Below are 12,316 nucleotides of genomic sequence, written 5' to 3'. Positions count from 1 at the left end.
GCCTTTTCAAGCTAAGATTGGACAATTAGATCCAGCTTATCACTCAGTATTTAATGCCTAGACAGCTCTATTCTATGCTTAAACTCAGGCAGTATTTGCATTCCAATTTTGTGAGATACCTCTTGCTTTAATCGTTTTGCTTTTAATTTTCATGATTGTTGTTGATGTGCATTTCTCAGGATAATTTTCTCAAGCTACCTCCTATAGCTCGCAGAAGGTGTAATATCGTATGCTCGTTGCTTTTCTGCTATGATGATGTCATCTGCTAACGTTTATGCCTCATGTAATTTATTATTTTTTGACGAATAAAATGAATTGAATTGCAATCAAATGTTAGAAAGTTGGTAATTTTGTTCAGGGTAGACTAAGCATATTAATAAAGCTTATCACAATTCAATATAGAGTATAAGCAAAGTGAAAAACGGCTTATAATTAAGTAGACAGAAATATAGATAACGAATAAATATATGAACTAATCAACATGATTAATATTGAATAAATCAAAAATAGAACATCTTTTCCGAGCAAATCAGGTGAATGACGAACTAAGAAAAGTGGGACAAAGAGAGAGAGAGGGGGGGTAAATAGAAAAAGAATCAAACGAATGGAGAGAAAAGGAGAAAGAAAGAAAGAAAGAAAGAAAGAAAGAAAGAAAGAAAGAAAGAAAGAAAGAAAGAAAGAAAGAAAGAAAGAAAGAAAGAAAGAAAGAAAGAAAGAAAGAAAGGGGACGATAAACACATGGATATAAAAAAAAGATCGGAAAGGAAACGGATGAGAGATGATAAAAATACCCCCAAAAAATAAATGACGAATAGAAATGTTCAAAATATATTTCAAAACCCAGTTAATTGCCGACATTGATTGTGATGAATTTGAATTTTGATACAAAATAATGAGCAGGTGTGAGTTTAATATTGTTGATAGTCACAGGAGCAAGAGACTTGCCGAGTACTTTTGTATTTATATAATAAGCGAGATGTCTGTAAAACTACACATATCACCAAACCTGTGCATTATATGTTTTATAAAGTGGACGTCAACATGAATTCATTACAGGAGAACTTGTTACGAATCGGAATGATTGTCAAGAAGAGTTTTACAAGCACAGTAAAAATTACCATTATGTAACTTAAAATTATTTTTTAATTCTGGCTTTCCACCGGCTCGTAATGTTTTAAATTAATCATGATATCGATCAAGTGCAAAGTACGTGCGATTTTCTAACACACTGGTTCAAATAGTTCAAATCAACAAGTAAACGTCACTTCAAAACGGGCCAATTGAAACGATTGATTGAAGAGAAATAGGTCATGGGCCTTCGCTACTCCATCAACGATTTAAATCATATAGATTTATATCGTATGAGCCTTTCGAAAATTGTTTTTCTGTCCCTTCATCGTGCTAATCCCTGACTCATACCCTGACTCCAGTTTTCCGTTCGCAGTTCTCACCCATGTGTTTTATCGGCAAAGATAAAGATGCAATCAAAAGGGGGAAAGTATAGAATTAGACCAAAGGCATGATATATTTGTTATATGATTACATTCAAATCATATATATCTTGCTCTGTGACATTCAGCTAGTATCATGGATGAGTGTTGTTATCGTTTAAGCTTTGATACGACCGTGGATTATGGCTTCTAAGCGGATATTGCTACTGTCCGATCTAGAAAAAAAATAATCCCATACACTTTCTAAAGCTTTTCTTTTTTTCTTTTTTTTTCTTACAAAAGTTTAATAGGCCTATTTCCCCGTGTCATAATTAACCGATATGAACAAAAAAAAACAGTATAAATAGACATTGCGCAGAGCGATCTAACATTAATTTCATCTTCTGACTCTTCTGGAGACGAACAAATTATTTAGAAGTTTTGAGTTCTGTTTACAATGTGAGTATTCCAGCATTTTTTTTTCTTATCAGGTTTGAGGTTCACGTAATTGAGTCATCTTTGGTTATTTTTTGCGAACAAAAAATCCTGACAATCGCTAGTTCATTGCTAGCTTCTGGATGTTACTTTTAACAACTCCTCTGGTAGATTTTTACGAGATTTGGATTGTATATCGCTGTGTACCAAGTAAAAAATATGGTTTCATTGTACCATGGACCTACTATACAATGTCCTATAGTTAGATCGTGTTTTTGTGGGGTGGGGGGGGGGGGATGTGAAATGAACCAAAATAATAAGGATTCAGTCAATACATGTAAATATTATACTGGTTACAATTTTATGATGATTGCGATTGTGTAATATGTTTATTATTTGTTATCCATTAATCTCTAGACGCAAAAACAATGATGGACGTGTTGAGGAGTGTGGCCATATTAATGTTGATGATATCTGCGTCATTTGCGGCACCAAGATGTAAGTATATATGTATATACAGTGCGTATCAAAAAAAGGTTTACACTTTGAAAAAGCCCTGGGAATTAAAAAATATGCAACATGTGGGTAGTTTTTTCACATGTAATCTTGGATTTGGGTCTCATCTATCTAATGCAAGTTAAAGTTTAGACAGAATGTTACACTTGAGTGAGCACTGTCCATTTTTGTAAAGCACGCAGAAATCTGTTTGCGCAGAAATGCTTGTTTTCATGCTGTGTAAAGGGGAAAGGGCGAAATCAAACTTACCCTGCGAAACATTTCTCATCCATTTCCCTTACACTTTTAGTCAATTGAAATTAAACGGATACATTCAAGCATTTTGTAACAATTTTATGACCCAAATTGAAATTTCAACACTAAGTAAGCACAACCTTTACCCTTTTTGTGCCAGCTGGACCTGAGGACATAACTGAATCTGAACAAAAGTTTATATCTGACATCTCCAGCATTTTTTCACTAAGTTTGTATCATTTAAAGTGGGTTTACCTTTCATTTTTCATTTAATACTTGTTTCTCCACACTTTTCCCAAGCTTGACAATGATTAACAAAATGAAAATGAAGCCTAAGCCATTTTATGTCACATCTCCGTGTAAAGCAAACATCGTCACGATGGCCTCGGTGTGTGGGGGAGTGGGGTGAGGCGCAATGCACTCTTCGAAGTGTTTTGGCCAAGAAAACAGGTTGAAAAGGGTAAAAGATATCTTCAAATCAATTTTACTAGCAAAATTCCTCGTGTTCTTCATGATTAAGGTCTACTTTTATTCGCATAACTATTTCAGAGTTTTGCGCAAATAATTTTTCACTAACTTTTCAAAAGTAAGTGGCGCTCATTCAGGCGGATATATTTTTTGACAGTTATATCGTCATTTGCTTAAAGGTATTGTTTAACTTTGTGAGAAGCCGATTTAAAAAATTCTCAAACCAAGATGAAACATGTGTACAAGTGCATGTATTAGAACTAATAAACCCTGAAAACAACCATTATTGAGAATGAAAAGCTAAAACTACAAGCCAAACCCCGATTTTGTAAATAGGCGTCTTATAGACGCCTAAATAGTACACATAAGTGTATGGGATGAAATCAAGATGGTGTTTTCGGTCACTTTATATTTCAATTTTTGAAGCACTAAATAATTATTTTCGAACGCAATTTTTTCTGGGCTTTATTTTTGTAACATATCACAGACACAGGTGACAAGTGTGACCTTCTAGCTCAGATTTTTTAAAGTCAAACTAATGTTAACCAATCACTTTAAGTGGATCTGTACCAATGTTAAAATGTGGAAAAATCTTCAGGATATTACAAATATATAATTTTACAGGATTTTTTCTAAGTGTAAACTATTTTTGATACGCACTGTATAAATGTGTTTTTTCCCCTTTGAACGCTTCTAGATACGTTTTGATGTCTTTGTTTGGGGGATAGGAATTGTAAGGCGATGAATTACATTACGTTCACGAAAATGAAATTTTATTTTTGAATGGATGTGCATCTCCCTAATTTTTCTGACTGCTCTTTTGCACATTTTACTTCCTTTCGAGAACGAATGTTTTGTGTGGCAGTTATCTTCATTTTTTGTTTTATTTTGTTATATAATTTTTTTTTACGTTGTCTCTTTCTACCTTAGCACCGAGAGACTCATGTGACAGGGGTGCCTCGGGACCGGTCTGCGGCACAAACGGCAAGATTTATAACGACCTTTGTGACTTGGAAGAAGAAGATGCTATTACTCGACAGAATATACAGGTAACCAACTACGAATACTGCCGCTCGTCTGGGCGAGCCGCTCCTCGTGCACCAAGTCGCCCGGGATACCAACCCGGAGCGAGAGCACCTGCTCCTCGTCCTCCAGCTAGAGCTCCAGCTCCACATGCTCCTAGAGCACCAGTTCCACCTCACAGGGCGCCAGCTCCACATAATCCCACATCATTCAACCCGGATCAAGGATACGCAGGAGGAACGTCGGGATACGAGCATGATACCCAAGGGTACGCACCCTCTCCAGGAGCACCTGGTTATGCACCCTTACCACCAGCACCAAGGGCACCGGGATTCGCCCCCTTACCACCAAGACCTGCTGCTCCAGGATTTGTGCCACAATCTCCTCGACAATTCGCCCCCTCTCGGCCAGGAGTCGGATACGCTCCAGTCGGACCAGGAGTTGGGTATGCTCCAAACGCACCAGGGGTTGGATACGCTCCAAGCGCTCCAGGAACTGGAGCATTCGGCAATTACGCAGATGGCGTAGACGGTACTGGAGCTGAAGGTGGAGAAGCTAGTACTGATGGAGATGACAGTGACAGCAGCGAGGAGAGCTACGACTATGACGGTAATGATGGAACAGATGTAGAGGAGGGAACAGAAGCTCCCGCTGGTGCTGATGCTGGTACTGGCACTGCAGGTGGAGTATCTGGTGCTGCAAGTGGACCTGGTATCGCCGGTGCTCCTACCGGACCTGGTGTTTCCAATTTACCGCCTGTTCCTGGTAGACCTGGTGTTCCTCCTCCAGGGCTTCCACCTCGGCCAGGAACACCTCCACGAGTTCCTCGCCCATTCATCCCCAATACACCACGTCGACCGTATGCCCCTTCATTTGGGCGTGCATCTCCGGCTCTACCACGAGCACCGGGAGTAGCTCAGGCAGCTCCGGGCGCTCCAGGTTTCAGATATGACACTGCTAGCTGTTCTCAAAACGCACCTGGCAACAGTTGCACATCAAACAATGCTTATGACAATGGTAAGTCTTCTAGCCTTTAAATCCCTTTTGAAAACAACATTAATTGATGACCAATCTCATTTGAAGGGGTTAATGAATCCATATAGATTCGAAGAATTTATGTTCCTATTTTATTTTCTTATATACAGTAAATTGCATCAATATCAAACATTATAAAATGATTATAATCATTAACCCTAAATAGTCTAATAAAAATTTTGATTTCCTCTCTCCGCACGTGCCTTTCTCGAAATAGTATAATAATATTATCGTAAAAAAAAAAAAAATTCTTTTGCATTTATTCAATATCATACAGATGACTAGCACTGTCCATTGCCCATTACTGGAGCGACATAACTCGGCAACAACCAAACTTTATTTATTTGTAAGTAGCTCCATAAAATATGAAATCATTTTAAGTTACTTCTTCTTATAATGCTACGTGAATATTGTGTCCGATACCGCAATAGCAACGCTGAAAGAATCGACCCTTTTGAAGTAAGAGAAATTGTATAATTGATATAAATGTACCTGTGAGATTTTCTCAGATGAAATCGGAAGTGTTTCCTCTTCCAAAATACCTGAAATAAAACGTATTTGAAATAAATTTATAAGAATAGTTTATAGCTGGATCACCATAGAAGCCACATTTATATGTAAACCACAAGATCTTACATCCCGTCTTCAGTAGTTAGAAAAAGTTTTCAAAAATATAATAATTTGAAAAATCGTAACAAATGTATTAATAAACTTGTTGCTTTTTAATTAAATAATACCAAAAGAGAACCTTTGACTTTCAATTAAAAAATCACTACTGTCTTTTCCCCCCCACAGAATGTGCTCCGAAAGAATGGATTCGACTTATGATACACGGTGATTTTGTTGTATAATTTAGGATTTATTTATGTTTTCGTTTGTAGAATAATTTATAGTGTTTATCTCAGGTAGTTTGAAAATAGTATACCGTCTTAACTGTCTGAGAAACCGAATTCCACTGCTTGTCATTACAGGGAATGTGATTTAACATGAGTGTTATTGTCTTAAATAATTTGTCGAAATTATTATTATTCCTTTTGATGAGCAAGGATAGAATACTTTTGTACAAGTCACTATAAAATTCTTATACTGCAATCAAGATTTACACCTCTATCACGTCAATGCATAATTGCACTGGCCCCATATACCTATTCTAATATAAAAATCATCTCCGCACCGGAAGTGGCGCCTGTTTCATAAAACGTTGTAAACTATGGTATGTTTGGTAACAAGGGCTCAGCGGCCAATCGCAATTAAGGTTTCCATGGTAGTTACAATAATGGCAAAAGTTACCATAGTTGAAGGTCCTAATGAAGCGGGCCTCATCTTGCAAAGGGTTTGTTTTAAAGAATTCATTCGCGAAGAGATCAATGTTTCTGAAGCGGGAACATCGACAAGAGTCCATATTTCTCCTGTTTACGTTATTCTATCATTGACCTTCGTGTTCCACTGACGCTCATTATTTATTTCTTTCACTTTTGTTTGATATTATTTATTCTTTATTGGTACTTTTGTTTGTATTTATATATTTATTTTGATTGGAGTGTATGTTTCATCCCAATTAAATAGTTATTGATTTCTCTAGAATGTCTTTGTCTCTGTATTCATATTTAATTATTTATTGTCTTTTCTGGTGGTGGTGGTGGTGGTGGGGCGGGGTAGGGTTCTACATGTTATTATAATACTGATCAAGAGTATTAAGTAACGTATTGATAGCGTTATATCATTTGCAAGGATCCTCATTGATTTCGTTATCTAAAAGTCCCCAACACGACGGTAACAATAAGACAATAAGGGAAATCTTGTGGAGAGGGAGAGAGAGTGAAAGAGAGTGAGTGACATGGACGCTTTGTGCTGAAAGAATAGTTGATGTTTCCTTCTACTTCCTTGCTAGGTTTCCACCTCCAAAATACATAGTCTTCACTTCCCCTCCCCATATTCACCCATTTCCTATTTTAATTCGCAATGAAGCGATTGTTAAAGGAATAGAGATACGATAAGGAATAAAGGACAGAACGAGGGAGCAACATAGGAAATGTGGATAGACATGAGAGTAAAAGAGACAGTGTGAGTGTATGCATCTGTGCAAGAGTAAAGAGGTGAAGTTGTAAGTGTGTTTGTGTGTGTGATAGAGAAAGAGTTAGAGGGGGGGGAGGAGAATGAGTGTGGTGAGTACGTGTGAGGGTCGAATCCTACTCCAGGTGAGTGTCAATTTCCTTCTGCAAGAATTATCCACAATATGTTGCACTTAACCCAGGTAAGGTAAATGGGTACCCGATATATTTTATTCGTTGAATGGTTACACAAGTATGACGGCTTGAGCTACAGCCAGGGGTAGTAATATGATATCAGGTATTAAGCGCAAACAGTTAAGCATATGTAACCGCTCTTTACAGTGGAATTTTATTATTTTCATTATTAATCTTTACCTTCTTTTTAATGTAATTACAGAAGGTAACCTATTACATCGTGATTTCATAAGAAAATTTTATCAGCTTAATTTTAGTTCAGACAAAGGGATAGAAAGAGAGAGGGGGAAGATGGGAGAGGAGGAGAGACTTGGGATGTGAAGGTAAACAGATAAAAGTTTGAACAAAAAAACATTTGTAAATAATATAGCAGGCAATTTCTACAAGAACCCGCATGTGTGTGTTTTTTTTTCAAATGCGGCAAATTCATGTATTTTCCCATGTTTTTGTTGTTGTCATGTTTGTCTTTATAGTACCAATGTAACATGAACAATGCCGCCATTCTTTTCATCCACATGTTCAATATAGATATATGTGGTGACATCGTCAATGATTCGCAGACAAGTCTCGCCAAACTACTTTATTTTTATTCATTTTTAATTTTTAATGTTATGGGTGATACTACGATATTTTGACAATCTCTCGATTGAATGAGCGGGGGAAAAAAACACGGCCCAGACCTCTAATTTCTTATACTATTCATCCTTCCCGTTTTTAATATCGCCCTCATTTTCCACCTTCTTTTATTATTTTTTAACCTGGTGGTACCCTGCCATCTGATTAAAAACTGTATTCGGAATTTACCAATAATTCTAACTCATCTTGTATTGTTTTAGTTAACTTAGCTTGTGAAACCACCTCGCTTAAGATGGAAAACGAGCCAACGTCAAACATCCAGGGCAAGATTTTGCGAGTTAAATGCTCGTGTGGGGAAATGACTATATTGATATTCTTCGAATTTATTTGATAATTTTGTATTTAAAACGGCTTTCTCATCCGTGCTGTCAAGTTTTGAAATGGGCCGATAGTGTAAAGATGAATCGCTGAATATTTACTTCGAAAGTTTCAAGATGGATTTTTCGCATAGAATGCAGCTTATGTACAAAATGTAACAATATTTGCTTTGAAATTTCAGTGAGAAATCTAAATCAAGATTCTTCTTGAAAAGTTTAAAACCTAGACCTACGTTTTGACGTTGGCCTGTATACATAATCTACAATCTTAGCTACATGGATAAGTTATACACTAATTTGTGCGGAGGTTCGAGATTCAATCCAAGGTCACGTCTTTCGGATGGTGACGTTAAACGCTAGTCGGTCCCAGTAGTAAATAATCCTATGTAATTGAAAAACGTCTGTACACACAAAAAAATTCATTAGAAGTATTGATACCTAAAGGAGTCAATTGCATTTACTTGATATTTGATTCATGCTACCTTTTAAAAAGAATTAGACTGCCTTATTGAATAAAAACAGTTTTTTGAAAAATATGTATGTATCTAAGGAATGTTACCTACATTCTGTTTTATACAAGAAAAAAAAAATTGTTGTCTGCATTAACCCAACATATTACCCTTGTCTTCATAACTAGTTATCCTATATTTTTCTGACCCCCCCCCCCAAAAAAAAAAATAATAATAATAACATAAATAAGTAATTGCATAAATAAATGAATATATTAATAAATAGATAAATAAAATTAAAATAAAATAAAATGATATAAAATAAAATATATATTTATACTAAAACAAATGAGAAAAAAAATAATTGTTCATCATAAATTCACAAACACTTAAAATGATTTCATGAAGACTTGTACAAATCCATCTTTAAAAGGGCATTCCAACTATGATATTCATAATTTTCATAATTATTTGACATATTTTTTCTACTTGCCATTTTTGACATTGATAATGCATTTAATCGTATGCAGATTATGACAGATTTGGAGACCTTGATTTAACATTGCTACTGTATTAATAAGATCAAGTAGTGAACGAGGGTGACGAAAGAAAGAAGGGGACGATAAGGGGTAACTTTTCCACTGAACTTACTCCACTTTCTTTTGAAAAAATACAAAATAGTAAGTAAGCAATTTTAGAGAAGAAATTAATAATTTAATTCTTACAAACTAAGGTCATATGGTGGACAATTCGGATGAAAATGGTAGCGCTACATCCATATGAAAACAAAACAAAACATTTTTCATGATCCTGCATATTAGAGTAATTAACGAATAATCCAGATACCTGGACGGTTGTTGAAATAATAAAAGATGCATTTTCCCCTCTTACAAGATGATCATTATGAATAGATGGTAGGCATACACACTCCTTATTATTATTGTGAATATACAAAATCAATGATATAATAAAAATAATATCAAATGTTGTTGTTTAACAACTAGACCATTTTGTTGAAAGTTGAAAGCAAACTGTTATGAGTTAAGTTTACCCCGGCCCTAAATCTAAATCCTAACGAGATATGCCTCTGTCTTATCCTAAGGGGGATGATTGATAATCGTAAGAATTCATGCAGAATTTTAAGATTCTACAGATATCGAATCATGTGTCATGTGTGTGGTGAGGCACTTTTACTTGCGCAATACAGCTGCCGGCATTGAGCTTCCCGACCCCCCCCCCCCTTCTACAAAAAGAATCATTTCTAAGAATGAAACTATGCATCATCAAGTGTTAATCCCACTCTTTTCTTATTGTCGAAGAAACTATTTCTTTATCTATAATGTATAATTCGAGGATAATCGGGGGAAATCGAAGAATGTGCACAAAAATCTTTATATTAGTCATTGTCTATATTTTAAGGTTGCTACTGTGTTGATATCAACCAAGACCGATTAACATTATGATTATCTCAAGTTCAGTCATTGTTGTTTTGATGTGGTTGAGGGTTTCATGTAAAAAAAAAAAATGTTGCATCATTAGTTAATAAATAATAGCAGATATGCCGATTCTATAAATATTGGGGGCGATAGTTCTTCTCCACCATTTCGCTTTCAGCAAACTCCACAAGCAGTGAAAGCTTGAGCAGAATCGAATTCTAACATTTTGTAAAGCTGCATAACAGTGTCAACATGGAAATTATAAAACATCAAGTTATCCTGGCCCTCCTATTCTCTCTTATTGCCGTTTCAATTGGTGCACCCAGAAGTGAGTATATATATATCATACATCGCCTTTGATTTAAATTGCCATTTATGATAGAGATATAAATGTATTTTAGAGAATAGCCAGGTCGACAAAATTATTGCAAACGTCTCATGTAATCGTATTTTTTCATAAGATGATAAGTTTATATTTTTTCTGTAATCAGTAATACTATATTGTGTAAAATAAATAATAAATGTTGGATTACGGTATTATGTGCGATTTGCTTGTCAAGTGGGGCATAAATGTAGAGTGGGCTCCAAAAATGATGTTTTAAGGAAAGCGTAAGTTTGAATTGTTTATCATAAACTTCTTGTGTATGGTGGCTGTTTTGTATATAATTTCTAAGATGCCGTATTTATGTCTTGTGTTTTATGTAGTTCCAAGGGATTCTTGTGACGAGAGTGACACAAGAAACGTCTGTGGCTCCAATGGAAAATCATACAATAACGAATGCGAGATGGAAAAAGAAGCATCTAGGACTGGACAAGACGTATCGGTTTCTCACTACGGATCTTGCCGATCGTCATCAGGGGGGACACAATCAGCCCCCTATGCTCCAGGTGGATCTGGGGGAGCAGGCGGAGTTGGAGGTCATGGTCCAGCTGCAGCTCCAAATGCGCCTGTTCATCCACATCCAAGGGCTCCAGCTCCTGCTCCACGTCCATCTGCCCCTGTTCCACGCCCTGCAGCTCCAGTCCCACGCCCTGCAGCCCCAGCCCCACCTGCACATGCCCCTGTGGCACCCGGATATCAACCTGGATATGCAGCGCCATCTGGTCCGCAATATGATCAAGGTGGAGGAACTTCGGGATCACATGACTCAACACCTCAGTATGCGCCTGCACCTGCAGCTCCTTCAGCTCCCGGATATGCTCCATCGCCTGCTGCCCCACCGGCCCGTGCACCTCCAGCCCGTGCTCCCCCTGCCCGTGCTCCTACACCTTCGGCACCAAGACCCGCTGCACCGAGACCAGCCGCACCAAGACCTGCTGCTGCACCCGCTCCTTCTGGTCCTGCATTTGCACCTAATGCTCCAATCCCAGGCGTTGGTTATGCTCCAGGAGTAGTGGGTAGTGGTGGCTTCGCCGGCTTCGCCGCAGATGCTGGTGGTGATTTTGATGGTGATTCTGGAGCAGGAGGAGCCGGCGCAGGTGACGGTGCAGGTGCTGGTGCAGGAAGCGGAAGTGGCGGCGGAGATGGCAGTGGCAGTAGTGAAGAGGCTTACGATTACGAAGGATATGATGGTGCAGAGGGTGCTGATGGTACAGAAGGAGTTGACGGTGCCGATGGTTTTGATGGCGCTGACGGCGCAGATGGGAATGCTGGGACCGGAACTGCGACAGTTGCTGGTGTTCCTGGCACGACATCTGGTGTTCCATCTTCACGTGGAAGTGTAGGAGTTGCACGTGCTCCAGGCAGACCACGTGCACTTCCCCGTGCCCCATCCCTACCTCGTGCTCCACACCCTGCAGCTGCTCCTTCCTCTGGATCATTCGCTCCTAGTCCTGGATATTCTGCCCCTGGTGGTCGCCGCCGTGCCAATGCTCCAAGTCGACCATATGTCCCTAGTGTGGGTCGTGCTTTGCCAAGAGCACCTGGCGGAGCACCTGGTGGAGCACCTGGAGGAGCACCTGGAATAGTTCCTGGATTTTCACCCGCTGGAACTCCTGGTTTCGTCCCCGCTGGAGCCGATGGTGGAACCGCAAATGTCCCAGGTGGAGATGCAGGCACTGGCACTTGTAATGATGGTGTTTCTGATTTCA

The 12,316-nt window shown here is 38.2% G+C and overlaps 1 protein-coding gene across 2 annotated transcripts; it reads left to right on the top strand.

Moving 5' to 3' along the window:
• Window positions 1-1,826: 1,826 nt before the first annotated feature.
• Window positions 1,827-6,723, top strand: LOC129256571 (calcium-binding protein P-like). 2 transcript variants are annotated; one of them, XR_010293233.1, is made up of 5 exons: window positions 1,827-1,889; window positions 2,283-2,363; window positions 4,014-5,123; window positions 5,419-5,487; window positions 5,937-6,723. XR_010293233.1 is itself a non-coding variant. In XM_064097834.1 (4 exons), the coding sequence occupies exons 2-4, from the start codon at window positions 2,294-2,296 to the stop codon at window positions 5,424-5,426; spliced, it is 1,188 nt and encodes a 395-aa protein (XP_063953904.1). In that variant the 5' UTR covers window positions 1,827-1,889; window positions 2,283-2,293; the 3' UTR covers window positions 5,427-6,723. The 2 variants fall into 2 exon arrangements, 1 of the variants encoding a protein (XP_063953904.1); XM_064097834.1 differs by having other exon boundaries at window positions 5,419-6,723.
• Window positions 6,724-12,316: the final 5,593 nt, after the last annotated feature.

This window comes from Lytechinus pictus, chromosome 3 (genome assembly GCF_037042905.1).
Source record: "Lytechinus pictus isolate F3 Inbred chromosome 3, Lp3.0, whole genome shotgun sequence".
In the NCBI taxonomy this organism is placed as follows: domain Eukaryota; kingdom Metazoa; phylum Echinodermata; class Echinoidea; order Temnopleuroida; family Toxopneustidae; genus Lytechinus; species Lytechinus pictus.
Note: the sequence above shows the minus strand (reverse complement) of the source record. Positions and strands in the feature narration are given on the sequence as shown.

What these genes read in the sequence shown, in the direction of transcription:
- LOC129256571 (XM_064097834.1), top strand. Translation starts at nt 2,294, where the DNA reads ATGATGGACGTGTTGAGGAGTGTGGCCATATTAATGTTGATGATATCT. An exon ending in GTCATTTGCGGCACCAAGAT is followed by an intron (nt 2,364 to 4,013) that starts GTAAGTATATAT and finishes TTTCTACCTTAG; the next exon opens with CACCGAGAGACTCATGTGAC.